The sequence below is a fragment of the Pleuronectes platessa genome, chromosome 13 (genome assembly GCF_947347685.1).
Source record: "Pleuronectes platessa chromosome 13, fPlePla1.1, whole genome shotgun sequence".
Taxonomy (NCBI): domain Eukaryota; kingdom Metazoa; phylum Chordata; class Actinopteri; order Pleuronectiformes; family Pleuronectidae; genus Pleuronectes; species Pleuronectes platessa.
The window spans coordinates 17,352,737-17,379,326 of NC_070638.1; the positions used below are offsets into that span (position 1 = coordinate 17,352,737).

The following is a 26,590-nucleotide window of genomic DNA, read 5'->3' on the forward strand; positions in this document are numbered from 1 at the left end:
CTGAGATCTGTTTCTTAAAGTCGCCCTCCAGTGAAGTAAAGTTTTTAAACCTGTTAACATGTCCCCCTTTGGCCTTTATAAGAAACAAAATTTGGATGAAAAAATCAGCCAACAACCCAAGGTGCGGTTGCACATTTCCCAATTGTATCAGTGGTCAACTTTTGCCTCCTGTTCACCCCCAATAACGTTAATAAAATAAATGTGCTTCCTGTCGCAAGGCAGATCACAGCGTGGCAATATTCACAATATTAACTTTGAATTCGAGTATGTGTGCCGAGCCCTGTCAAGGTCTGTGATGTCACAAACCTTAGACAGCAATCCCTGTCACCTTGTGGGGGGGACTCAGTAGTGTTAGTAATTTAGGGCCATGAGGGACATTTTTAGGGGGGTGTAAAAAGCTATGGGAGAAGAAGTTGAAGTAAATGCACCTATACGAAGGTGAGGAAAACATATATTTTATCAAGTAAAATGCTGCATTCAAAATCTTACTCAGTGCAGGTGAGAAGCGAAATCACTTTTCACTACTACTGTCTTTACAGACATGAATTTACTGGCCTCATCCCATGTGCACTTACTGCAGTGATAATAGATTTTATTATAGCGTTAATTAGATTATTAGTGATATCGGTGGTAGCATATTACTACTGGTTACTCAGTTTCAGTTAATTTATTTGACATGGACATAAGAGCTCCAGCTTTTGACCTGGAACATACAAAACAATAATAGGATAATCAGATGTTAGTTGTTATTGCTATATTGCTCTTCCCTGAATTAGTGAACAGTTGCGTCATGGAATTGTGTCATCCGGTAAAATCCAAGGCAAAGCAGAACAAGGTCTAAAGGTCATGAATATCCAAAACAAGTGATTCGCCCACACAAGGTTTAACAGGAATTTACACAACATTTTATTTGATATCTTTTTTTGCCATTTCAGGTTAATCACATAACTGCTGATTTCTATTTTGTAATTATATATTATATAAAAGTGTATGATCTCCTCAAAAGACTGTCGGGCTTACAATGTTGCTGTTGTAGAATCAACATAGTTTTTGAGTTTTGTTTGCAGGTGAACCAACAGTGTCCCATAGCTGAGTGTTTGATGTCTTCAGTGTTGTGTGTACAGATCCACCTCTCAGTCAGTTTATATTCAGGCCAGTATTGATCAGTGTGTGTTTACATAGAGAGACGAACAGTGTAGTCTCTTCAGTCACAGTCAGGACACACAACCATGTTTTCTGCGGCGATACCAAGGAATGCGCTCAACTTGCACCACTGCCTCCTCCATGTCACTTTGAGCTTGGTGCTTCTAAGGTATGAGCTTGATTTGTCTGTTTAATGGATTGCCTGTATCTCTTTATTGTCTCTACCATAGTTCTATTGAGGATTCTCTTTAAGCTCCATGCTTGTTGTTCAGTCAGTATGTGAGATATCGAAAGTGGTGAAAATATCCGTTACTGTTGATTTGTCTCGAGTTGGTCTTCATCTGCATGTCACAGTAAAGCTGCCGTCAGTGAGGAGCCCGGTGTTCGTGAAGCTCGGTCAGTGAGTGACCCACTGGGAGTTCATCCTGTAGACTGTGTTTTATCGGAATGGAGCGCTTGGTCACGCTGCGACACTTGTCAGAAGAAAAGAGTAAGTGTGATGAGACTACGTTGCACCTACAACTCATAGTCTTGCAGGCCCAGAATGCAACAGTGCTTGATACCTAGTTGATTGTTTGTACTGGTGTTTGTCATATTTATTCATAGCAACGAATTTGACATTCATGAAAAATAATAGGCGGATATGCTCTTTGAAGGAGCTCTCAAAGAATCCAGGCTGCAATCAGGATCCTTGAATGAACCTATCGACCATCTGTCTTTCGTTCAATCAATGACACTAAACATGTAGCAGATATAGTATTGATTGTAATAATTCATCACATCATTTATTTTGACCAAGAAAGATTGGTTGGTCGATGTATTTTGTTGGACACACTAGCTGTCTCTCCATGTCCATCTTTGTGCTAAGCTAAGTTAGCTGGTTGTTGGCTCGCTTTCGTGGACAGACATAAATGGTTTGCCTGTATTCTTTGCTAACTCTCAGCAGGAAAGAAAATAAATATATTTCCCAGAATTTCCTTTAACCAAGAAATGACCCTATCACTAATTAAAATCTACATACGAAACAAAATACTGGTTATATGAACTGCAGCGAAACCAAATATATGGCTAACATCCAAAACTACAGACCAGATAAATTGATCTAATAAACAGTAATGTGGCTGTTAAGGAGATTCAATTTGAATACAATCAAATTTGGATAAATAAATCATCTAATACCTCAGGCTGTGAAACATTTAAACTTGTTCTGACCATATGATGATGTTTTTCTGCGAGGAGGAGACAGTGGAGGTCTCTGTGGATGAACTGAGTGCTCTACCTCATCCACTTTACAAGGGGGGAGATTAATAATCCTGACATGACAAAGTGTAAAAAACCCACTAATGTGATTTGGGCTATTACAGTTCCCTGGGAGCAGTTTACGAGCTCTTTCAGGCTCCTTTATTCTGTGTTGGCGATCCTACCTCTCTGTTCTTTCTGACTGTCTTATGTGTGTGTTCCTCTCAACCTTCCAGTATCGCTATGCCAAACTTGACCGGCCCTCTCAGTTTGGCGGGGAGCCATGCAATTTTCATGACAGGGAGGACGAGGCCTGTGAGGTTCAAGCCCGCTACACCTGTGACAATATTCCCCTGTGTGAGGGATTCCTCTGCACACAAACAGGTATCTTGTAAACCCGTCTTAATCTAGTGCACTTTATATTCTAGAAAATCATTAAAAAAAATATGTAAGAATTCAAGTCACACAAAGAAGAATATTCATATTCTGTGTCTGGTGTGAGTGAGTCATCTTGCAATTGCAGAAGGTTTCCGGCTACTTTGCATATGCAAGATTTGTTCTCAAATGAAAGATGGTATCATTCATATGTTAAATATGCACACACCAACAGTGGCTGATTAGATTAGCATAGAAACTAAAAGCAAATTAAACTGTTAATATTGTCTTATCAACACCCCAAAGTACACTACAGTCAATACTGCAACACATAAAACCCTTCAAACTGTATCTCATCACCTCCAAGGCTCTAAAATTAACACTTCGCAGATCTCTTTCTCTGATCTGCACAAAAATCCAAATAGAAACACAATTTTGTACTTTTGTATTTCTCTGCCATATGCAGTGACTTTGTGAAGTCTTTACCTCTGACTACTGGTTTCCCACTGATTCCAGCAAGTCTGCTGTTGGCTTGTGCTTTATATTCAAATTTGCTGCGATGTCGATCTTCTCATCTCAATCTAAAGAAAGCTTATAGTTTTCCAAAAACAGCATTCAATATGTCTTAAAGATTTTACTACAAGTAAATGCCGTCTCCCCTCCATTAGGTCGCTGCATTCACAGAACTCTACAGTGTAATGGGGAGGATGACTGCGGGGACATGTCAGATGAAGTCGGCTGTAAGAAGGTTCCCAAGCCCTGCAGACACGAAGCTGAGGAGTACTGGGGAATCGAGAACCTTGCCAAAGGGTCAGTCAAATTCCTATTAGTCTACAATGGTAGTTTTTTGGGCAAATTCTTATGTAAACATGTGCCTCTTCTCAAATCAGGTTACTCATTGTTGATGCTGATGCTTTTCTTTCAGAATCAACATCTTGAACAGTAACCTGGAGGGAATGGTGCTTGATAACAGATACTATGCAGGCAGCTGCTCGCCCCAATACATTCAGGATGTCAGGTTCAGGAAGCCTCACAACTTGCAGCAGTACACTCTCCAGGTGGGAATGACCAACAAACAAGAAACAACAATTCATTGACTTAGCACAAAGTTTGGGTTGCAGAATTGTGGAATATCCAATCACTGCCTTTCAGAGCTTAAAGGGATAGTTCACCAAAAAATGGTTGTGTGAGTGGTCGATGACGAAACAGCATATATTTACACAGTCCATTTAATATCCATTCATATTAAGGTTTTATCACTGCTTGACAAAGCATTAGAAACGGATACATAAAAAAAAATCTAACCAATAGTTACAACTAGAATTCCTTCATGAGGAGAGCTAATTAGAAATGTCTACTTGTGTGGCTTGTTTCAGCTTGGTTTAATTTAAAACCTTGAAAAATCCTGGTTTATCTTATTTACCTTCATCATTTTGTTCTGTTTTATCTGTTTTACCATTTTATGTACAGTTAACTATAAATGAAAAGTTTTATTAACATGGTCCTGCTCATGTCACACTAAAAGCTAATGTTTCGTTGTCCACTCATCTACAGACAAGAGGCTCGTATGATTTCAATGTTCAGTCTTTTGAGTCCTACTCTGACTACATGGAAAACACCATAAAGGAGCGTATGACGAAAACCACTGTTTCGTTTGGCTTTGCCATTCCTGGCGTATTTGAATTTGGGTACAACTACAATAATGCCAAATTCACCAGATCCATTCAGAAGATTCGACGTGCCTCTGGCAAGGTGAGCTGCCCTTTGTTTTTCCTTTTCTTCTGAAAAACCACTGGTGCCTCTACTTTTCTGAAAATGTAGAGGCATTCTTTCACCTGCCTCCGACTGATTCTCTCCTCAGATCAACAGCTTTGTGAGGGCTAAAGCAGAGCTGGAGCTGGCCCAGTACATGCTGAAGTCAGACGATTTGATGCTTCACCCTGAGTTCCTGCAGCGCCTGCGCTCCTTGCCACAGTCCTATGTTTATGGCGACTACAGGCAGATATACAGAGACTACGGCACCCACTACATCACAGAGGCCGCCCTCGGAGGAGAATATGAGCACACCATCATTCTGAACAAGGAGAACCTGGAGAAGTCAGGTAACAGGGCACCATCCGTCAAATCTAATTTAGGTCAATTTCTCAGCTCCTTCATTTAAAGGATGCTCCACACAGATCATTATTTGGATCAGACACTGGGGTTTGCCAATGCTAATGAAATCATATTATCCTTTACATTGAGTATGTAAGCTGTTAAACTACATACATGTTGCTCAGCGGCCGTTTATTTTAACTATAACATAATAATATAAATTGGAAAAAGCACTCCATGACAGAGGTTTGTCGTCCTAGATTATTCTTTGGAAGACTACAAGTCCTGCACCCAGTCAGGCCTGAAGATTGGAGCCAACATTTATGGTGTTTACGTGTCAGTGGGGGTTCAAGGTGGATCCTGCAATGGCCTGTTGAATGAGATGGGAGGTGAGGATTCGTTATCTGCAAAATACATATGAACTGATGCTAGAACACTGAAGGCCCTCCTTCTCTTTCCAGAGGACACTGCAATCGGCAGCACCGTGGAGGACTTTGTCGCTGTCGTGCGAGGTGGCAGTAGTGAGTCCATCACCGGCTTGGTGTCTAAAAAGCTTCCCACCCCACAGCTGATGACGCTGTGGGGTGAGGGGGTGCGCTTCAACCCTGACTTCATTCGCAAAACAGTGAGTTTCTCTATCGCCAGTGGCCGGAGGCCTAACGTTTACTGGTTGTCTGTCCGTCCCATTCGTATGAACACGATATCTCAGGATCTCCTTGAGGGAATTTCTTCAAACAAGAAACAAATTATTCACTTGTACTCAAGGAACCTGATTAGAATTTGGAGGTCAAAGATCAAGGTTCCTGTAGCCTCAAAAAAATGTTTTTCCATTCCAACACCTTGAGAGGATCCTTTCAAATTTGGCACATATGTTCACTATAACTCCACAATTAAGTGACCATATTAGGGATGGTCAAAGATCAAAGGCCAAGGTCATTTCTCAAAAGAGGTTTCAGGCCTCTTCAACATGATATCGTAGGTTTGCCTTTAGGGAACTTCTTCAAATTTTGACCAGTTGTCAATTGGACTAATACACCAACTGATTCGGTTCCAGTGCTTAAAGGTCACAGTTCACAGGACCTCATATGAGTATGAGTATGAAAAAATATATATATAGACTGAAACTGCACTGGTTGGAGGAGGCATACAATAACAGTAATCGTAGTTCCGTCAGACCACTCAAATGTTGATTGCCAAAGAAGAAAATGTTAGTGTTTGACATCTATGCTCCGACTTAATCATTCCCCCAGATATGATTACATCGATATAATGGGAGTGATGAGAAAATACTTCTAACCTCTCCCCCGGAGCCTACAGGTGGATTTTTGGGTGATGCAGTGGCTGAAGCAAATGGCAGCAATACTGACGCAGCAGCGGGGCAAGCAAAGGGGGTGATAGGAAATTGTCTCTTCTTAAAAAACAGCCTAATAGGGTGGGTCTGTATTCAAGATGACTTTGAAGAGTGAGGTATGACACATGATGTGCAGTATGTGACATGATTGGGGCAGCGCAGCTCGAGTTGGCCACCTGAACCAACTCACAAGCGTCTCTCCATTTGTGCATGCTACATGCCACAGTCCGACTTGTATCGCTCTTCAATCTGTTCCCTGTCTCCCACACACTCTGGTTTTCCCTCCTCATATCTCCATCTCAGTTTAAAGCTTTAATACAATTGTCTTGAGTGGATATGACTTGAATAATCGAGCCAGAATCATTTCCAAAAGAGTTGCAGAGAGGCGAAGTAGCCTACAGCTAAACCAATCAATAGCAAGCTGGAGAACAAACAGCAAGAGATGCCAGATTGCAACAATGCCAAATACAACTAGGCTGTCTAACAACCTCACAGTCAAGTGTCAGCACACAAGGGACTTTCCAGTTGACTCTGTCTAAAAACAGCTCAATCCAATACGACCAACTTTGAATAGTAACAAGTGTTTGGTTGAATCATGACACTTGTTTCTCATTAGACTCGGCCGCTGTATGAGCTGGTGACTTCAAGAGACTTCTCCCATGATGCTTCACTGAAGAGGAACCTGAAGAGAGCATTGTCGGAGTACCTGGCGGAGAGTAGTTCATGTCGTTGTGCTCCCTGCCAAAACAATGGAGTAGCCGTTTTGAGAGGTAAGTCCTAGGATATTACAGGCTACAGACATTCTACAGTTTCAATCCCCCTCCATACTTACTTACCTGAAAACGCATATCACCTGACCACTCGCACACGATTGGCATGCACGTGCTGGTGGAGATTCCATAGCTCTTCTCCTGCGCATGTAAGTTGCAGCTTATAAAATGTGGAATTTGACATCACAACAGCAAAGACAACAGGGTCTGCAATGTCTGTAGCTGATTGGCCATGTTGTGTTATACACTAAGAGACGAGTCTAGCTCCAGAAGTTGTCTTCTGTAGGGGATCATGGAAAAGGAGTGTCTACGTCATCTTTCCAAACACCTCCGTTTCTGCCCGTCCAGACTGAAACGTAGCCCCAGAGTTTTCTAATTAAAACAGGAGCGTTTCCAAACTTCTCCATTTTAGCGGCTCTAAAATTCCAGAGCAGTGTCGACACCAGGCAGAGCTGATGCATATTCAAATGAAAACGCAGTAATGTGGAACTAACCTTAGTCTGTGTTTGCAACTGAGGTTATAGCTGTTTCTATTTCCATCTGAAATTCACAGCTAGCTCAGTTGTGTACTTTGTGACTATTTATTGTTCCTTTTTCATTTATAGTTCTGGTACTATAAATATAGGTATTCGTTTTTTTCCGTCTCATTTTTCGGCTTTAGTTTTAGATTAAGTTGTAATTAAAATGACATTAAGTGACTTCTGAGAGACGTTGGAAAACTAAACGAAGATAATGAAGAGAATATTGTTGTCTTCTTCACTAGGCACAAGGTGTGACTGTGTGTGTCCCATTGGCTACACCGGACGGGGCTGTGAGATCACTCAGAGGCAAAAAGGTGAGACAACGGATCCAAAGTACAAAAAAAGTCATACAACACATAATTTATTTGTAATATATATATATATATATATATATATATATATATTACTTCTGTACCAAACCTACTGAGACACTGACATGACGAAACTTGATGTGACCCTTCCGACAGAAATAGCCACTGATGGCAGTTGGAGCTGCTGGGGTGCGTGGTCGTCCTGCAGTGGGAGAACGATGTCAAGGAGTCGACAGTGTAATAACCCAGCACCCAGCGATGGAGGCCTGGCATGCAGCGGATTGCAGCAAGAGGCGACTGACTGCTAGCCTGCTCATGTCAACACTGATTTAAAAACATAAGAAAACTAACTTTAAATGGGAGGATAGACTGTGGCGTCTTTGGTCCTAGGACTATTGTGTAATAATGATTCACATTTGAATAAAGTAAATCTAAACAACCAGCATTGTTTTTCGTCTAGGAATATTTTATAAGAACTGTGAAACCATGTGGGCAGTGGTGGGATGTAACAAAGTACATTTACTTTGTTAGAGTATATAACAACATTTTTCATGGATTTTTACTTATTTAACTCGATTTATTTTCAGGTACTTTTACTCCACCTCATATACTGTATCAGCCCATATATGTACATTTTGCTCAACTGTATTTTTACAATGCTTTGTGTTAAATGTTCACAGTGTTTTATCACATTTTTATAGGTAATAAATAACGAGATGGGAACTGACCAATCAGAAGAAGAAGGTGACATTAGACTCCGCCTCCTGCAGCAGTAGAATCATTGTTGAAGAAAACCTAAGAACTAAACCAATGCCGAGTTAGCCATTTCTATGCCAATGTATTTTCAGTAGTGTCATCTGCATTTTTCTTTATTATTATGAATAATATTCTTATATACGTAGGCCCAGTAAATGAGGTAATATAAGTGTTTCATCACATCAATAGGCACACAGTAGCCTAAGTGACTTTTAATACTTTGAGTATACTCCAGGTACTATAACCAAGTATTTACTGGAAGCAAGAACTGACTTGCTTTTTCCCAAGTTAAAAGGTTAATGCGTTACTTTTACTTTTACTGGAGTACATTTTGTCCATTTATTTGTGTAGTACTAAAGTACAACATTTGACTATTAACTGGACTTGGTTCAGACACCAAACTGGATTCAGCATCTGTTGTTCCATATTTAACCTTAATATTGGAGGAACTTCAAAAACAAAGTCAAACACAGTTCAAATAACAGTTTAAATCAAAATTACTTAATGAAAAAAATTCTGACACAAACATAATATGCACAACACACATTTATTTCCACTTTGACATGTCACACAGTTTGACCTGAGACAAGCAGATGCTATTTTTGATAGCTCCTTACTTTACAATCAGAAACTAACACAATCATTTTTTCATCGTCAGAAAAAAACTTTATTCTCTCTCATCACTAAACATCGTCTTCACACTACAATTTGGGAGGAGCTTCACTTCAGCAGCGTTGCGTCTGAGAGGGAGAGCCCAGGCAGGCTGCTCCGCCCCCTTCAGGTGGGGGATGATTACAGGCTCTCGTCCGAGTTTTCCTCCCAGATGTGCAGGAGGACCAGGCCCCCCAGCACGACCACGCCCCATCTGTCTTGGCATCTGTTGAGTAAAATTTTGAGTAAAAGAGGATTTTGTGTACACTGTAGGCTCTTGAAGTGAAGTTTAGTATATTTAAACCTCATTGTTATTAATAATCCAGTTATAGTAATGTTAGACGTAGTGATATTATAAATGTATATCAACAACCTTATTGATCATTGTATTCCTCCCATACAGAACTCTTTTTAAGTCCTCAGTTGTGAGTTGGCCCTGCAGGATGTTGCATAAAATCAAAGAATGCAAGGATTGCAAAACTCAACAGCCTTGAAGTCCAAGCTGTTATGGATACGGTGGTCACTGGATATATAACAGTTGCACCAAAAGCTTGACTCTACAATATAATTGTCTGGTATTTAGAGGATCAAAAACGACCAAAGTATTTACAAATGCCTGAATAAATAGCTGCCAGTCCTCCAGTGGGTAAAGCTGCAGCCTGCATACTGGATGCTTCAAGAGACCAGATCTGAAATTGAACTGTTGACTAAACTGTCGGCAGAGTTGTCTGGAGCACCTCGGAATCAGTATCTTGCCCAAGGACAGGATCAGAATGGAGACTCGAGAAATTAGGGATTGAACCATCGACCGTCAGATGAGAGCACAGCCGTACAGTTCTCTTGATCCACAGCTACCAGCTAAAATTGAATCTAGTTTGTGTTCATTGATAAGCCCTCTTATATTAAAGCACTTATTTTAGGTATTGTGTTAATAGCCATGTATATCTTCAATTTCATGTGTGAGCTTTTATTTCAGGAGGCACTAAAATCAGTTCAGCTTCCTCTTCCGTTGTTTCTGCGCTGTGATATTTATGAGAAATAATAGTTTCAATATTAAAAGCATTGCAGGCAGATATAGCATTTTCAATAGTTGAGGTATTTTGGTCCAACTTAAAGAACCTGCTTTTGAATATGTTGACGTTTTATTGTATCATGACGCCTCACCTCTTCTGAGCGTCTCCTCACAGGCATCTCCCTGGAAGCCGGACCTACAGATGCACTCACAGGAGCTGCCCTTGAGGACAGGGATCCCATTATGCCTGCAGGGAGCACAGCGACAGGAGTCGAACTGCTGCAGATACTCATCCCAGCCCCTCTGCAGGTTGGCCAGTCTCGCACCTACATGGTCGGCGGCCGTGCTGAGGCGCACCAGCTCATAGATCGGCATGGTCTGGGGAAACAGATGATCACACCAGCATTAAAGCACGAAAGCAGTGTGAGGTCATCACGAGTGACACAGAGCACCAATTTCCCTCATTCTTTTCCTTCGTTTAAGAAGTTATTCTCTTCATGGGGAGTTTTATGTCACCTCATATTTGATGAGAGATGGGTTGTACTGAAGAGTTGCTCCCCAGCTCCGGTATGTTTTTGGATTCCTGATAGCCAACAGACCACTGCTGCTCTCCGTGATTCCTCCCTTCACTAGAGTCACGATGTCCTCAATCACAACCGAACTGGAGTCCTTTCCTATACGTGTTAAAAACAGAATGAAAACAAAAACACAACACATTACAATAACAGTCAGTCATACGATTTCTTAGTCATACAGAACCGAGACAGTTGAAACTTTAGCTAATGAACGGAACTTCAAGATAATTATAATGCACATTTATGATTTATGTAAAATAAATATGTTTATTATATAACATTATTATTATTAGGTATAGGCATTATTATATAAAGTGTTATGAGAACTGCCTCATAACTTATGTGTGACCTTTATTGGTAATTGTATTTCTCATGTGTTATTAGTTGAGTATAAATTCAGGGGCTTCATTGTTCAGAGGCTGCATTTGAAGACAGATTGTGTCTCAGCGGTGAAACTAGACGGTCCCATTTCGAAGGCTCCTTCAAAGGTGTCCGGCAAATGCGTCCTTTCATTCCGAGAAATGAAGGCTCCAAGGGGTGGATGCCTCCTCTCTCAACCTATCCCAGGATTCATTGCACTTCGGTGACAAACCGATTTTCCAAGAGGGAAATGGCACAGGCCTGCTTGAGTATCAGGCTTCAACGCAACCGAGCACATGTTACATAACCAAGGAGTACTAACACTTTCTCATCATGTCCAACTTCATCTTAGTTTCTTTGGCTACAGCAATAAGGGTTAGAGGAGCTGGGGGGTTTTCAGTTCAGCCTTTACAGTCTATGCGGTCCTCTGAAGGATGCAGGCCCTGAATTTTGAAACAGTTACTGTCTTACCTTGACTGAACGACCCCTTTTTCTTGCATTCATTCCCACCCAGTGTGAGATCTACTGCTCCGTAGGCCCCCATTGGATTGCTTAATCCAATAGAGCCACCAATGCATTTACCGACTTGTTCACCCACCATGTCTGTGAGCATTAGGGAAAGAAATTAAATAAAGGTTACTTATACAACATGTAATTATTATATTACATCAATTGACACATTGTAAAGTTAACAGTACTTGATGTAGCCATGGAGTTTTTGTTAATAACCACAACATATTCGAGGGTTCCTCCCATAGTTCCCTCCGTGACATAGTGAGTCCCAAATGTGTTGAAGAAGCGGGAGTAGATCCCGAAGTCGTACTGCTCCGGGAGCTCCATTAGTGACACATAAAAATCCTCATGAAGCATCAGCTTATTGGTTCTCATCTTGAATTGGGCTGTTTGCACTTTGGACCAAAGCCTGACAAACCCAAAGTCCTGAGGACAAAAGAATATAATATCAATGATTAGCGATTTATTTTAGTAAAATTATAGCAACAACTTATTAATAGGAAGCAGTTAGCTTAGCTTAACTTAGCCATGCAACCATTCCATCAGTCATCAATTTAACTTTATTTATTGTTTGTTTTGTCTGTTGTTGTTTGTTTTTGTTTTGAAGAAGAAGGGATTATTTTAGAGGTGTTTGATTAATTACATAGTATGATTTCACCTAATCCATTCGTACATACATTAGCTATACCGCTTATCCTTTGAGAGTCCTGGGAGCTGGAGCCATTGGGTCATCGCCAGCATAGTGCAGGACCAACAAACATTGACTGACAACCATTTACACTCACAGTCACATCAACAACCAATTTAGAGTGTCCAATGAACCTAAATCCAATCAGTATGTATTTGGACTGTGGGTGGATGGATGGTTGGATGGATGGATGGATGGATGGATGCAGTTATTCACACTCAATTTATATTGCAACACCACTAAATTATAAATTCAAAACAAAAAGCTGATCATACCTGGCTCTTATACTTTGTTATGTTACTGAGAAACTCCGACTCTTTGCCTCCACTGATTCCCGCTTGCAAATAATAGACCCCTACTGTGACACCACCATTGGAGGACCTCATCGTTTTCCTCGCTTTAAGCAGACTCGCTATATCCTCATAGTACTCATGAGAGCCCTCCGATGTAGCCTGAGCCTGTAACAGACCAAATCGTATGTCATTACGTCTCAGTTCAAACTGTACAGTTGATAAGTTGCACAAAGAAATGAATCTCAACGTGACATTACCACAAAACGGTAGCTATGGTAGTTGTAAGGTTTCCGGTAGTTTTTATCCTCCTCGTTGTAGTGCAGGTTCTCACAGAATGAGTCATAGGTGAATTTCCTCCACTCGCCATTATAGACATATTCACACATTCCCCCAAAATAATTTGGGTCAATGACACGGTCCACGAATTCTCCAGTCAAGCTGTTGTAGCTGGGTCAAAATACAACACTGTCAATTAGTCGTCCTCAGCTGCACATGTACATTATACCTTTTAAAGTGTTCTTTCGTGTGATACACAAAGCGAGGGATAAGAGTAGCAGCAGTGAAAGCTACCGTGTATGCAGTATTTACCCCTGAGTGCCGCGCTCAGCTCCAGGGATCGGCAGGAGGATGGAGCACTTGTCGTCTCTCAAGTTGAGATTGTCACACTCACTCTCATCAGAGGAATCATCACAGTCTGGTTCTCCATTACAGCGAAGTGACTGGCTGATACAGCGCCCTGCAAAGACACGCTCACATAAACATTCTCCATGTCCTCCATGTACACACACAGCAACTGATAAAACACCTCCTAGACAGAATGTGTTGTCTGAGTGGGATGTTGACGGGTCATGCCTGTGTCCACGCAGGTGAAGCTCTCTCCACAGTGATCCGGCACCACACACTGGGATGTGGCTCTCGGACATGCCAGCTGCTCCCACAGCGTCTCCATGCACTGTGTGCCCCCAAACTGTGAGGGTTTCTCCATGTAACGGAAACGGAACTAAGACAAAGTAAAAAAAAAAAAAAAAGTTACCATCTAAACTCACTCTCTATGTCCGTTCTGTTATTCTATCACTGATATGTACAGTAGATTCATTTAGAAGCACTCAGAAGTAGGTAATATGTTATTGTATGACACACGTGTGGTGCAATCCATGTGTTCAAATTTCAAAACACGCACAGCTAATGAATCTGCACGTCTACGTCCTATATAGATAATTAGCTATGACATGATTTATATTTAGTTTAGTATTATTGACCTGATTGGAGCAGGAGTGTGCTCCTTTTGGACATATTGAACATTTCATCCATATTGCATTGATCTGAGCTACCTGAGGAAAACTGTCCAGTGTCAGCCACAAGCCACAGATATTAAAAGATGGAATCACTATCTTTCAATCTGAGTCTTTAAAAAAAAACTGTGTTGTGTAAATGGCCATTGCCTTTCTGTCTGTGCAGGAGTTACAGGGAGTCCATGGTGACCAGCTTGCCAGCCTACAGTTGACTGGTGTCGGTCTGTTTACAGCTCTGGCCGTCCTCGTCCCAGCCCCCCTGCCCCCAGGAAACACATATCACCATCTCAATTCCAGTTCTATCACTTATACCGCAGGACATGTATTAAATCAGAGTCATCAATGTGTTGCTATACTGCTAGTACTGTACCTATAATCAGCAGGTCTCCATGGTCGTCTGGAAGCATCCACAGATTCGCTCAAATTGATAAACTGATGCAGTGCACATAAACCCAGGAGCAAATGAATTAATACACTCATGTTGATGATTGAGTATACCTATGCCTTGAGATTAAAAAGCCACATCACACAAATAGCTGATGTGCTCCTCTGCGAAATTGTACCACTGCACTCTTGACCAACCACAGTGAATGATTGATTGAAGAGTAAACACATGCTATTACAACAGTTGGGGATTTTTTTTTTATTCTATTTACTCCCACTCTCCACCCCCACAAACACTGCAGTCCATCAGAACATGTCCCAAAACACAAACACTTCCTGACACCCGACGGCTCAAACTGAAAAACGAGCGCTTTCTCTCAGACACATGAAATAAAATGATCCACTGAATAAAAAATACATACACATGTTTAATGTTTAATGTCTATATCTACTAGTAGTGTCATTAATATAATAATAGTAATTAAATCGTAACCTAGCACTTGGTTATTATTATTATTATTGTTGTTGTTGTTGTTGTTGTTATCGTTGTTATTGTTGTTGTTATCCTGATGATTAGTTGTAGTCGTAGTAGTAGTAGTAGTAGTGTCAGTAATAATGGAAGTTGTATAGTATCACTAGTAATATTATTATTAGTAGTACTGTTATTAATATTCAATCACACTTTATTTGTACAGCACAGTAAGGACATGTTAGGGATTTATTATTTATCATCACCTTTGTCAAGGAGTTTTGTTTGTTTATTTGATTTGTTTGTTTGTGTGTCCAAATCTGTTGGTCTAAATTCTTCTTCTTCTTCTTCTTCTTCTTCTTCTTCTTCTTCTTCTTATTATTATTATAATAGTAGTTCAAAGTGTTTCACAGTTGACTGTGTATTATTAATAAATCACTTCTGTTATTTATTTATACCTATCTCATTAAGTGGCTGTGGACGCTTCTGATTCGTCAGTCAGACAAGGTGAGCGCGCACGTAGGTCACGCGCGCCACACAAGTGCGTCACGCGCATGGCGGCGCTCTCAAATTGTTTGTTGTGGCCTCATCGTCGGTGACAAACTGGTGAGGTTCAACCACAACGACAGGATCTTGTACCAGGAGATGAAAGCTCTCCCCCGGCGCGCGGTCTGAACAGGGATGAACTCAAGGAGCCGCGATGGAAGAGGTAAAAGTCTGCAGAGTCCCTGAGGAAACTTTCAGCTGATTGAGCTTTTAGCTACATGTCCCCTCACCCTGCGCCAGCTCCTGCTCCAGACACTGCTCTGGATCAGTTGTATTGTCCTGTGCCATTAAAGCTCATTATTAAAGTTTAACCGTCCCTCACCTCTGCTAGTACTTGTTAGTTCTTAGAATATTAAAGGTTCTATCCACTAATCGTCGTTTATGGCCATGGTAGGTAGTTGTAGTTTGATTTGCTTTCAGCCTCAGTACAATGGATGGTGCTCACAGCAAAATTGGACTGTGACTGTGGATTAAGAAGGAAGTCCACCCAAAATTGAAAAATGTACTCATTATCTAATGAGTCACCACTGTGCAGATAATGGAGGGGTGGCTGAAGTGCACAAAACACTTTTGGAGTTACAGGGGAAATTAGCGTTGCAGCCAAATCCAAAGGAATTTGGACAATTTAAGCCCCAACATTCAGATTTGACTTGAAACAAGGGCATCTACACATGGCGTCACTCCATGCAGAGGAGGATCACAGCATTTAGAACATTAATGCTAAAAGCAAGGTTTAAATGACACCACTTTGAGTCGAATTTGAATCTCTGGGCTTAAGGACACTTTGATGAGTAATGTAAGTATGGAGGCTTTTTAATGTCTTTTTCACTGTTGTATTGGATTTTGCTGCAACGCTGTTTCCCTCTGAAAACATCTGGAAGTGTTTTGTGTACTCAAAGACTTCACCCACCCCTCCATCGGCACTGGTGAGTAGATATTCAGAGTTTTTTTCATTTTTTGGGTGAACTATCCCTTTAACAGCCAGCATTTCACATTATGTTATGTAGCCTAATTATTAAATCGATAAATTGATAAATCTGGTAAATGTGTTTTATAGGTAAATCAGATAATCGGTACAAATTTCAGATTAAGTACACTTGAATATACAAATTTGAAATCACAGGATTTAGCTATTTTTTATTTAAAAAGTAGCTAAAAAACAATACATTTATTAAATGTATCAATATTTTGGTCGACCAACTTATCAACCAAACAAGGAATAGTGGCAGCTGTACCATTTTTCTAAAGAGAGATTTACCAAAGATTAATCTCACTGTTGGTTGTAAAAACAGGATGTGAAAACAAAATTAGATACCTCAAGGGCGTGTTGACGGTTTTCAGTAATTTTGATAAGTCAACCTTTAAATTATGTTTTGATTCCAAGAACGTTTCCCTTATGGAAATTGTCTGTGAAAGTTGTAACTATTTCTGATATCCTGCTTATATCAGATACTCCAATGTTCAAAAAGTGCATTTCAGGAAATGTGGTGAGCTATTTAAATACATTAAACCCTTTTTAAAGTTTGATTATTAACTTCAGTTAAGCTTCATTGAACAGGATTCATTCATTTTACCCAGCTCCTTGGTGTGGCAGGTAGATTTAAAGGTTATAGCTGTTTCTGTAAACGTAATGATTCATGATTTTTTTTTTTTAGGAGGGGGCAATCAACTTCAAAGCTCTGAGGGCCAAGTTTCAGGAAGAGGCCCGCCTGGCTCAGTCCAACAACAGACGGCCAGCTGTTGCTGAGAAACCCAAACATCTTCCACCTACTGGAGGACACTGCGCCTCCGTGGTTAGCAGTACCAGTGTTGCTGTGGAAAGCAAGATACCAGTGGCTACCCGGGTCTTTTTCCGAGATGGGCTGCAGGCATCTGGAGGCAAGCGACCAATTTCCTTTTCACCACAACCTCGGCCGACATCCCCCTCGTCCCAGCTCACCAACGGAGACAGCACAACAAGGCAGTCCCTCAAAGAGCGACACATGCCTCAGGTGCTTCCTGCCTTCCCTGTAAAAGAGAAGAAAGAAGCACCAGTCAGAAAGGCGCCCAAACCGGAACCAGAGTCACGAAAAGAACTCCTGCCGCACACTAAAATCAAGAAGAAGGGTTTGCTGCTTCCCTTCAAGTCCGTCAAAGCATCAAAAGTCAGTGCAGTAAATGGAGAGGAGCCCACTTATAATGATTTGACCATGAGACCCTCTAGTGCTCCTGGCGAGTTGCCCTCGATGGCGAGACAGACCGCAGAAGACGGTGTATCAGTCGAAAGTGATCACTCTACTGTCGAGTGGCCCCTTTCAAGCCCAGATATGAGGATCACCCCTCCGTCTTCGGAGACGAGCGGCGACTCTGACAGCAGAATCCTTAGCACCTTGGAGAGGGCCAAGAGAAAGTTCTCACGCCGGCAGATGTTGTTTTCCATAAAACCCAAGAGCCTGCATTCCCCCGACTATGCAACAAGAGACAAGGCGTTCCCTTTGCCACCGAAGTACGTCCTAAGTTCTGAGCCTGACCTCCCTATACCCCCACCGGTCTGCTTGCCACACCTGGCTTGTATTTCAGCGCGGCCTTTCTTCAAAGCCAACAATACACTTAGTAAGCTTTACTCAAGAACAAAAAAAACTTTTTGCATACCCCTTACACTGTTTGTTCAGCCAAATGTTCTTATGCTATTGCAATATTTGTTTTACAAATGCCCAGAGCCTTTATTCACTAAGCAGTTGGGCAGGGATCGAGCTGCATGTCCCATTGTGAGGACGACTGAACCTCATTCCCCGTCTGCTCCTCCAAAGAAACCTCTACCTGACCTGAGCTCTCTGGGAAGACAGCCAGCGAAGCCCCCCAGACCTCCATTAGTAGACCTGAGCTGCCACCGTCTACCCACAGCCCATGGTACTGTATGTGAACTTAGCATTTTTTTTCCCCATTTCCCCAGCTCTTCTCTGTATTTCCCTTTTGTGGCCACAGACTGAAGGATATTAAGGCAAAAGTTGTGTTTTACTTGGACATCAGTGACTGTGTTTTAGCAATAATACAGTTTACATTATCCTTATTTTTAGAAAGGAAGCGCATCTGTTCAAGTGCTGATTTTGGTTTCTTTTTTATAGTTGTGCCACCAGGTCTTAGCCAAGCTGCAGCTGTGGAGCCAGAGTGTGAGCTCCCATCCATCCCCAACCCTGTGCTGGACGCTCCAGAGTTTCCAGAGTTTAAGATTTCAGAAATCGAAGCAGCAGAGGGAGAAGCTGTCGATATCGCTGCACTCGAACTGGAGGCTTTAGACTTTGTCATCTCTGACCTGCCCTTACCAGTTGACTTTGATGTCCCAGATTTTGAGGCTTCCCAGCCTGATTTATTTGGGTGTGATCCCACAGAGCCCGGCGTGAGCTCCGTCACCCAAGATCTGAACATCGGCAGTCGAAATATAATCCTGCTTGATCCAGCCAGCTTCCCTGAACCAATAAACTTTTCAGATTTCCAAGAGCCTGCTGCGCCAGAGCAGTGGTCTCAGAGTGGGGAGGCGATCGCACACCCTCTTTCTCACTGTCACGCTGATGAGCCTGATCTGGGAGCTGCTGAGTGCCACTCGGTCCCAGAGGAAACAGCGCTTAATAACCATGCAGAAATGAATGATTGTATTCAGACACATCCGAGGTGAGTTGAGCTGCAACTGGAATCACAATTTCTGCCTCTGCCAAGGAGGTAATGTGTTCACCTCTGCTCCATTTGTTAAGGTTACACAAAACGACTGCACAGATTATCAGTAAACTTTATTATCACTTTCTTTAGCATAGCTAGATGTTTTACATTTTCACCAATATCCCAGGGATTAATTCATGGGTCATGATAGAATAAATTCAGGCACAGTGATGAAGGTATTCACTCTACTCTTTGCCATTCTAGTTGTCAATGTTTTTTCACATCACTAATTTGACTGATTTCCTCCCCTCCAGTGCTCCTCAACAGGACAATTCCTATGAAGCGTGTGACAATGTGTACGAAGATGTTGAAAACCTCAACAAAGCTGTCTTTGGCCAGAGCTCTCGTAAACGCAGAGCTGGTCTGAAGAGTAAGAGAATTATCTTTTTTTAAATAGATTCTCTGGTGTGGCAGATTTATTTGTCTATTTTGACTACAGTGTTAATATTTTTTTACAGATCCATATGCTGACCCCCAAAAAATGGTAACTCCTATTTAGATATATTTGTGTTTATTGTCATCTTAGTGAGAGGTATGAGGTTTATGGTGACAATGTGCAATGGATAAATAATCGGTTTTGCTCTTTTAACGATCATCTGTTAAAAATCTGTTTATTTCAAGAAGGAGGAGGCGTCCCTAAACACATGGCCACGGAATCTATGGTATGTCTTTCTCTTTTTCTCCAAACATGTAAGTGTTGTGTCATTGACATTGCATTTGGCCAGATGCGAGGCCGCCATTGATTTTTCTCCTACTGTGGTAATCAAACTGCAAGGCCACTGTATCAGGAGAACATGCTCACTCGACCTATAATCATGTCAACAGGTATGTCAGACATGTCACTCACTGATGTTGTGATTCAAAACAGACCGGTCCAAAACCTGATCCCTGTGTTTTCATGTTGAAAATTGCTTTTGTTTCCTTTTTATTCAGTTATTTTGCTCACATGTGGTTCCACTTATATTTCAGGTGGTAAATGTAAACATTGTGGAAAATGTGCTCCACTTTTTTGCCTTTCGTCTGATTTGTTTTCAGTAAGGAACGCCAAAGCCCCAACACTGCTGACTGTAAAGAACAGAAGAAGCGGGAGAAGCATCGTTTTGAGAAGGAGAAAAAGGAGCAAAAAGAGAGGGAGAAAAAGGAAAATGAAATGAAAAAGAAGTTCAAGGTGAGTCAGGAATAGTTTTGCCTTGTTGTGAATAAATTCTTCGTGTGGAGCTGTGTCTTTGTCAGTCTTTTGTCATAGAATCATAATGATTTGTCATAGTATTAAAAGGCAGTAACATTTTTAAGGCTATAATTATATTCCCCTGATTAGAATTGGGCCAATTAAACTGCATAGCTGTTCTGAAATCAGTCCACGGCCACTCTTTTCTCTATTCAATGTTAAATTTCACTCTGTAGGTGACAGGCGAGGAGCAGCCCATGTACCACGCCAAGGTGATGGTGGCCAGTAAAGTCCGCAAGCATGACCTGCCTGTGAAGAGCGGGGACACGGTCAGCATCATCCGCACCACTAACTGCCCCAAAGGCAAATGGTTGGCTCGAGACGAAGACCACAAGTGTGAGTTTGGACGTATTGTTTACCTTCTTATTATTTTAAAGTGATCATATCTAAAAAATGTTTTTTATATATATGTAAACATTTCCAAATGCATTTCTTAGTTGTTGATTTGAAGCTGTTTTGCAGACCGCATGTCCCACAGTATTAATTCAATCTATGGCGGTTATGAAAGGTCACTCTCATGCGTGTCAAAGTTCCAGGTACATGGGTTACAGGCAAGAGTATGAGAGCATTATAATATAGAGAGCATTGTATGCCTTTTGTAGGTACATGCACAACTGCATCAGAAGCTATGAGTTCTGACTGCCTGCGTGGGCAGTAGAAACGTTATGATAGCATGAGCAAGCAAACAGCAAAAAGCACTGCACGCAGCTATACAATACAGCAGCGGAGCAAAATATTATTATGAAATTGTGAAAGCATAAATTAGGATATGGCGCGTGCCTTAGTGTAGTTAATTAAAGAGAAACTGTCATAGAATTGATTAGTCCCTTGTTTTCACATTTCAACCAGAGTGGTGATAACATCTCTGCTGTTGTTTTTTTTTCAGATGGTTATATTTCAGTCATGAATGTGGAGCTAAATATCAAGGAGATGCTGGAACTGGGGAAGAAGGCCCAAGCTGCAGGACGAGGAGGAAACCCAGACGGAGACACCATCAGCAACGACAGCAGGTACTGGGCAGGTCACTGATTTAACACTTGGAGCTTCTTAAAAGAAACTTCTGGGACAAAAATGTCACTAACAATAAATGTCAATTTTGTTATTTTTTCATTTTTCAAGATTTTATGATTAACATAATGAGCTTGAACAAGAAGCAATTTTCAGAATATCTTTAATGATGTGTGGCTTTGCTCAAAGCTATAGAACTAACAGTAAACTAGGGATGGAAATTGTTGCCCCTTTATGGCCCCGATTTAGGAAAAATCCTAGATTTTCCACAGCCTAAAACTACTATATAACCCTTTATATATTCATATTATCTTTCACTTTCATTTACTTTTTTTTTTTTTATTACACACAAATATATAATAATATCAAATGTATATTTTAACCCTTTTAAAAGACATCTTTTAAATGTTATTCCTCATTCTCTTTATATCATAAAACACAAAACATGGATTATTTTCCATAAAGTGAATGAGATTAAGCTTGGAGGGTTATCGCAGCCTGGCATGTGTCACTGATTAGACCTAACATGGACCTTCTTTTTTTTGCATTATTATCTTGAGTCAAGTTTCTCCCTCTCAGCGTCTTAAAAGGAAATTGTTATTTAAACCTCCTACCTTTTGTAAGCTAGATAACCCAGCTTGTCAGTCCATCAGTATGTGTCAATATTAGCTGTCTGTCACGATTCGTTTGTCTTTGTTTTGCAGATCCTCCAGTCACCCTGTGCTAACAAGTAGTTGTAAGTGTCAATAGGCTCTGCTGCACAGTGGGTGTTTGTACTGTCACCTCCAACCCTGTAAACCTTGCATGCTTGATCATTTCAACGTGATAAATGCGGAACAAAGAATTTGACTAGCTGTGATTATGTATAGACGTGTTGACAAGTTGCCATGTGTTTGACAGCAATGTGTTATTTCGCGATTGTAAAGGAATCCCATGTAGGCTGAGAGTTTCAGCTGCCAACCCTCTATCATCAGCAAGCACACTGTGTTTAATCAAACTAATTTGTTTCCCACAGTCAGTGATGACAGCGAGGAGTGGGCCTGTGAAGACGAGACTCTCTCGCCCTCCAACGAAAGCCAGTAAGCCTGAAGTTTATCTTCCTTTGCTGTGGCTCAGCAGTGCTTTTTCTTTGAAGAATGACAAACCATGATCCACATGAAAAGTAGTTTTAAGTTATCCCATCTGAGACTGATTTCTCATGATGCATAATGTCTTTAATTGTTTTCTTTCTCTTTTATTTTGTGTAGTAGTTTTCCCCAGCGGACCTCGTCCATGTCGGAGATGTGTAAGTAGTGGTTTAAAGGGAAATGCCAGCTCATGCCTGTGGTTGCCTTGTTTTACATTGACATATGGAACACTGGAACATTCTTTTGATGTGCCCGTGCCATTTCCTCACCCGCTCCCCCTCCATCTTACTGTCATTGCATAACTCAACCCCTCCAACAACTCTCCAGCTTGTACCCATGTCAGCACCCAGCACACTCTGAGCGATGCCAACCTGGAGGACCTACACACACAGTAAGTCTCCATACACACAGGTGTCAAAGCAGATACCATGGCAGGTTTGTCTTTTATGTCCGCATTTACAAATGTATGTCTACATTCACCCGATAATAATTATGCATATATGCCTATTTGAAGGGCAATAACATTTTGCACTGAGGAGGCCAAAGACAATAGTTTGGGATGTAATGAAACAAACGAAGAAGCCACATCAAAGAAAATCCCAGATATCATATATTAAGAAGAAAAGCAGCAGTAATTGCAGTAATAAACCTTGACGTTGTTTACCACAAGCCGAACAAATAATTCTAATAAACAGAAAGAAGAGGTAAAAGTGCTTTTATAAAGCTCAAACTAGCAAATGTTTAGGTCCTTGCATGACAAATTTAGGAATAATTTATTTAGAAAAAAGCTGCTGAATAACTTTAGATTTGAGTTATTGATTCGTCCAATTCTGTTGACAAATGGAAATTACAAGATATGACTGATGCCACAAAAGCCAAAGCAGAGTCCAAACCCATTCACCTGTCATAAAGTCGGATATGATGATATTTGGCTAAAATAAACTAATCCTTACAGCATTAACACATAACACTGTCTGCATCTACAAAACGGCCTATTTTGTTTTTTCTACGATGCTCGGAGGGATACTCTTTGAGATCACTCTCCGGCTGTGGTATCACCACCTTTTAGCTCTGGTATTCCTGTGCAGTACATATACATTTAGTAGGATACAACGAAGAAGCAACCTAAAAAATCGGAATCTGCACCTCTTACGCTGCCTTCAGGCACGCATTGAACCCCGGACATTTTCCTGGAATTTTCTAGCAGGGTTGTATTTGCGAACGCAAATGTTAGACTGAGTTGCTCCAGACATTTTCTCTATCATTTCCTGCCAGCCCCAGAGTAAAATGTCCAAGTGAGCCAATGTGAGAATACATCAACAGACATGCAACAGAGGAAAAATTTGAAAATAAAACTCAAAAAGAACACAAATATCTGATAGACAACGAGATTCAATGTCCTGAATGTCCCGGACACTATTCAGTTGTTGTGAATGTGAAACAAATAGAAAATGTCCAAACCCAGTTTTTTATTTTTTTTTTTACCTTTTCCCATCTGAGCTTTAGAAACACTGATCGTCATTGGCTTAATAAATCTAGAATTTAAATCCGGAGCACTGTTCTGGATTGTACGGATGTTCCTCGCCCCCTTAATTACATTAACAAGTACGAAATGAGTTGTCGGAATATAGAATGAGTTTGTTGTTTTGATTCTTTTAGAACCAGACATGAGGCCCTGCAGAAACTGGCCATCTTCTTCCAACACACCAAAGATGAATTGGTTAAAGCTGATGATGTTGAAGGAAAAACACCCACAAAGTACAGTCTTCTCTTTTCATGAAACATTAGTTTGTGTAAAAAAAAGCTGTAAGTAATAGAAACATCTTTTCTTTTTCTGTCCTGTTTAAAGTGCTGAACCACCAGGTGAGTTTACAGACCTTTTTTTTTTTTTCATGACTGCACTGTTGTCACCACTTCTTTCGCACTCACTGATACTGGTGAGCTAAGAGGACACCCCTCACAGATCACTTTGAGGACACTGGAGTCTAAGCACTGGTTGGCGTCTCGCCTGTCATGGAAAATAAACTGTGAGGAACATTTATCTGTTTAACGTGACCTGGAGACATGATGTTGGACGTTTTGCAGGGACGGTGGTTCAAAGTTCATATTACCCTTTTGTATCTTCTTGTTTTTGCCCAGAGGTCTTGTGTGCTGTTGAGGAGCCTCCAAAACCGTGAGTGTTGAGTCTCCTTCTAATCAACGGGTGAAGCTCGGCTCCGTTTGATCTCTATTTGTATTCGTGGAGTACTCGTAGATATTGGCAAAGAAGCACTCGCAGTACTTGAGGTTATCTGGTATCCGCTGACATGAACTGTAATGTTCCATTTTGTTTTGTACGACAGGGAAAAGGAGGTCGACTTCACCGAGCTGGAACTCCTTCCTCCCCCACCACTATACGCTGACACCTTCTGATTACCTCACCGGCTAAAACTTTAACCGGACTCCTGGTATTGATGCTATGAAGTAGATCTGCCATTGGGACCTGTTTCCCATGAAGTTCAACATCTATTTTAACTTCAGTGGGCAGAGAAAAGAGAAAACTGTATCATGTATGAGAAATGAAGCTGCTGATGTGACCACATTCAATCCAAATATCACTTTGTTGTCACTTTTGTGTTCCGCACTTATTCTTTTTCTGAAGTTGCTGTTAAAAAGAGCAAACTGCACAAAAGAAGTCACTGTGCTTTAATCACAACTGTTCACTTGTTGCTCGGGTTTAAGAGTATGTTCTTTGCATTTGGATTTTCTCCGGTTTGTCTGTTACATCTAATAAATATTTCTCATTGACTAATGCTTCTGATATATTTTTACCACATGGTGTGCGTTTTCCCACTGGTTAAGTTGTTACACAAATCAAACTGCCATAAACCTACATTATGTATAATCATCCACTCTTAACTAATGCAAAATGATAGAAACCCTTCCTTTAATCTTGTTCCTTGTAATTACACTTAATTAACTCATCCTTTGTTTTGTAAAGTTAGGAACAGAATCTTAGTCTTACTTGTGTTTTGTAATGGTGGGGTGTAACAAAGTGCATTTACTTAGCAACTGGTACTTTTCACTCACCTACAAATGTCCGAGTTTCCTACTCTGCCTTTTACAAACAATTCAGGGAAGCAGTTTCTGTTAATATGACAGGCTGTCCTATTGTTTGTATTAAACAATATATACAGTAGGCACAGTTTATGGTGTAGATTGTTACATTGAGGGAAATATTCCGATATTCTCTGCAAGTACTTTTGGTACTTGAAGCATATTTAAAAGCAAGTACTTATTTCAAGTAAAAAAGAATAATGGATACTTTTACTGAAGTTGATTTTTACCTCTGCTCAGGATGTGATGTTTTCATCTATGATTGTTTTCCTTGGCCAGCAGTATTACACAAAATGGTTATAACTTTTTTTTACTTTGTGAGATTGACACTTTAAGGAATTAGCAAGGGAATATTTCATAGATTCTGATTAGAGGAATCCGTAAATATCTAGAGAACTGATGTTTTATATTTGATTGTGCGATTTGGTGCAGCATGATTGAATTAAAGAGACTGATATGCTCTACGGAATTCCATTCTAATTCTCTATCTATTTGTACTTTTACTTAAAATGTCTTAAGCTGAGTAACTTCTCCACCACTGATATTTCGCTGCTTGAACTTAAGTGATGTTGGAAGATTAATGTATAATGTATATTCTATTCCTGGGGATTTGCTTTTCAAGATTGTTTATGTTATTGAAGTAAGTTGGTAAGTTCTCATCTACATTTAAAAAAAAAAAAAAAAAATCTAAGCGGTTCTTCCCTTACCCAAAACATATCCTCCCACCAAGTTTCAGTCCAGTCCAGTACAACGTACAAACAGGCAGCTAACCTGGGCAGAGGTAGATTTACAGTACAGGCACAGTTGTTGTAGTTGCTTTCCGAAAGAGCCTACACACTGCAAGCACTTTTACTTTTGATACTTTATTTAAAAGAAAGTACTTTCTTATTTCCCTCAAGTAGAAAAGTTACTTGAGTACATTTTGTCTATTTATTTGGACTTACTTAAGAAACAAGTTTTGACTTTGCTTCCTCCACTACTGACATTTTGTATATAATTATTTTTGAAATGTAAGTGCTGTGCAAGGACATTAAAAACAATTCAGACAAAATATTAAAAGAAATCAAATCAAAATCAGAAAGCACAGTTTAAAAC

At 40.6% G+C, this 26,590-nt stretch overlaps 3 protein-coding genes across 8 annotated transcripts; 2 read left to right on the top strand and 1 right to left on the bottom strand.

The window, feature by feature from the left end:
* Positions 1-940: 940 nt before the first annotated feature.
* On the top strand, positions 941-8,246 carry c8b (complement component 8, beta polypeptide). Of its 2 annotated transcripts, none has more exons than XM_053438500.1 (12): positions 941-1,312; positions 1,474-1,633; positions 2,619-2,766; positions 3,426-3,567; positions 3,683-3,815; positions 4,312-4,509; positions 4,619-4,859; positions 5,112-5,240; positions 5,313-5,476; positions 6,819-6,972; positions 7,736-7,807; positions 7,961-8,246. In XM_053438500.1, exons 1-12 carry the CDS (start codon positions 1,230-1,232, stop codon positions 8,110-8,112), a joined length of 1,776 nt encoding a protein of 591 aa, XP_053294475.1. In that variant the 5' UTR covers positions 941-1,229; the 3' UTR covers positions 8,113-8,246. The 2 variants fall into 2 exon arrangements, with proteins under 2 accessions (XP_053294475.1, XP_053294476.1); XM_053438501.1 differs by having other exon boundaries at positions 950-1,312; positions 1,498-1,633.
* An 842-nt stretch (positions 8,247-9,088) lies between these two features.
* c8a (complement component 8, alpha polypeptide) lies at positions 9,089-14,545 on the bottom strand. The gene is made up of 11 exons (XM_053438584.1): positions 14,315-14,545; positions 14,095-14,203; positions 13,505-13,652; positions 13,241-13,388; positions 12,910-13,099; positions 12,635-12,817; positions 11,857-12,097; positions 11,630-11,761; positions 10,740-10,897; positions 10,376-10,601; positions 9,089-9,437 (listed from the first exon to the last, which is right to left on the bottom strand). The coding sequence occupies exons 1-11, from the start codon at positions 14,422-14,424 to the stop codon at positions 9,286-9,288; spliced, it is 1,797 nt and encodes a 598-aa protein (XP_053294559.1). The 5' UTR covers positions 14,425-14,545; the 3' UTR covers positions 9,089-9,285.
* An 805-nt stretch (positions 14,546-15,350) lies between these two features.
* si:ch211-188c16.1 (uncharacterized protein LOC562677 homolog) lies at positions 15,351-25,186 on the top strand. 5 transcript variants are annotated; one of them, XR_008341663.1, is made up of 18 exons: positions 15,351-15,506; positions 16,999-17,935; positions 18,041-18,232; positions 18,448-18,991; positions 19,291-19,406; positions 19,495-19,520; positions 19,658-19,698; positions 20,072-20,204; positions 20,441-20,600; positions 21,151-21,274; positions 21,977-22,008; positions 22,288-22,351; positions 22,520-22,557; positions 22,727-22,790; positions 24,059-24,157; positions 24,249-24,426; positions 24,539-24,572; positions 24,742-25,186. XR_008341663.1 is itself a non-coding variant. In XM_053438579.1 (18 exons), the coding sequence occupies exons 1-18, from the start codon at positions 15,498-15,500 to the stop codon at positions 24,809-24,811; spliced, it is 2,697 nt and encodes an 898-aa protein (XP_053294554.1). In that variant the 5' UTR covers positions 15,351-15,497; the 3' UTR covers positions 24,812-25,186. The 5 variants fall into 5 exon arrangements, 3 of the variants coding, with proteins under 3 accessions (XP_053294554.1, XP_053294555.1, XP_053294556.1); XM_053438579.1 differs by having other exon boundaries at positions 24,249-24,262; XM_053438580.1 differs by having other exon boundaries at positions 19,661-19,698; positions 24,249-24,262.
* Positions 25,187-26,590: the final 1,404 nt, after the last annotated feature.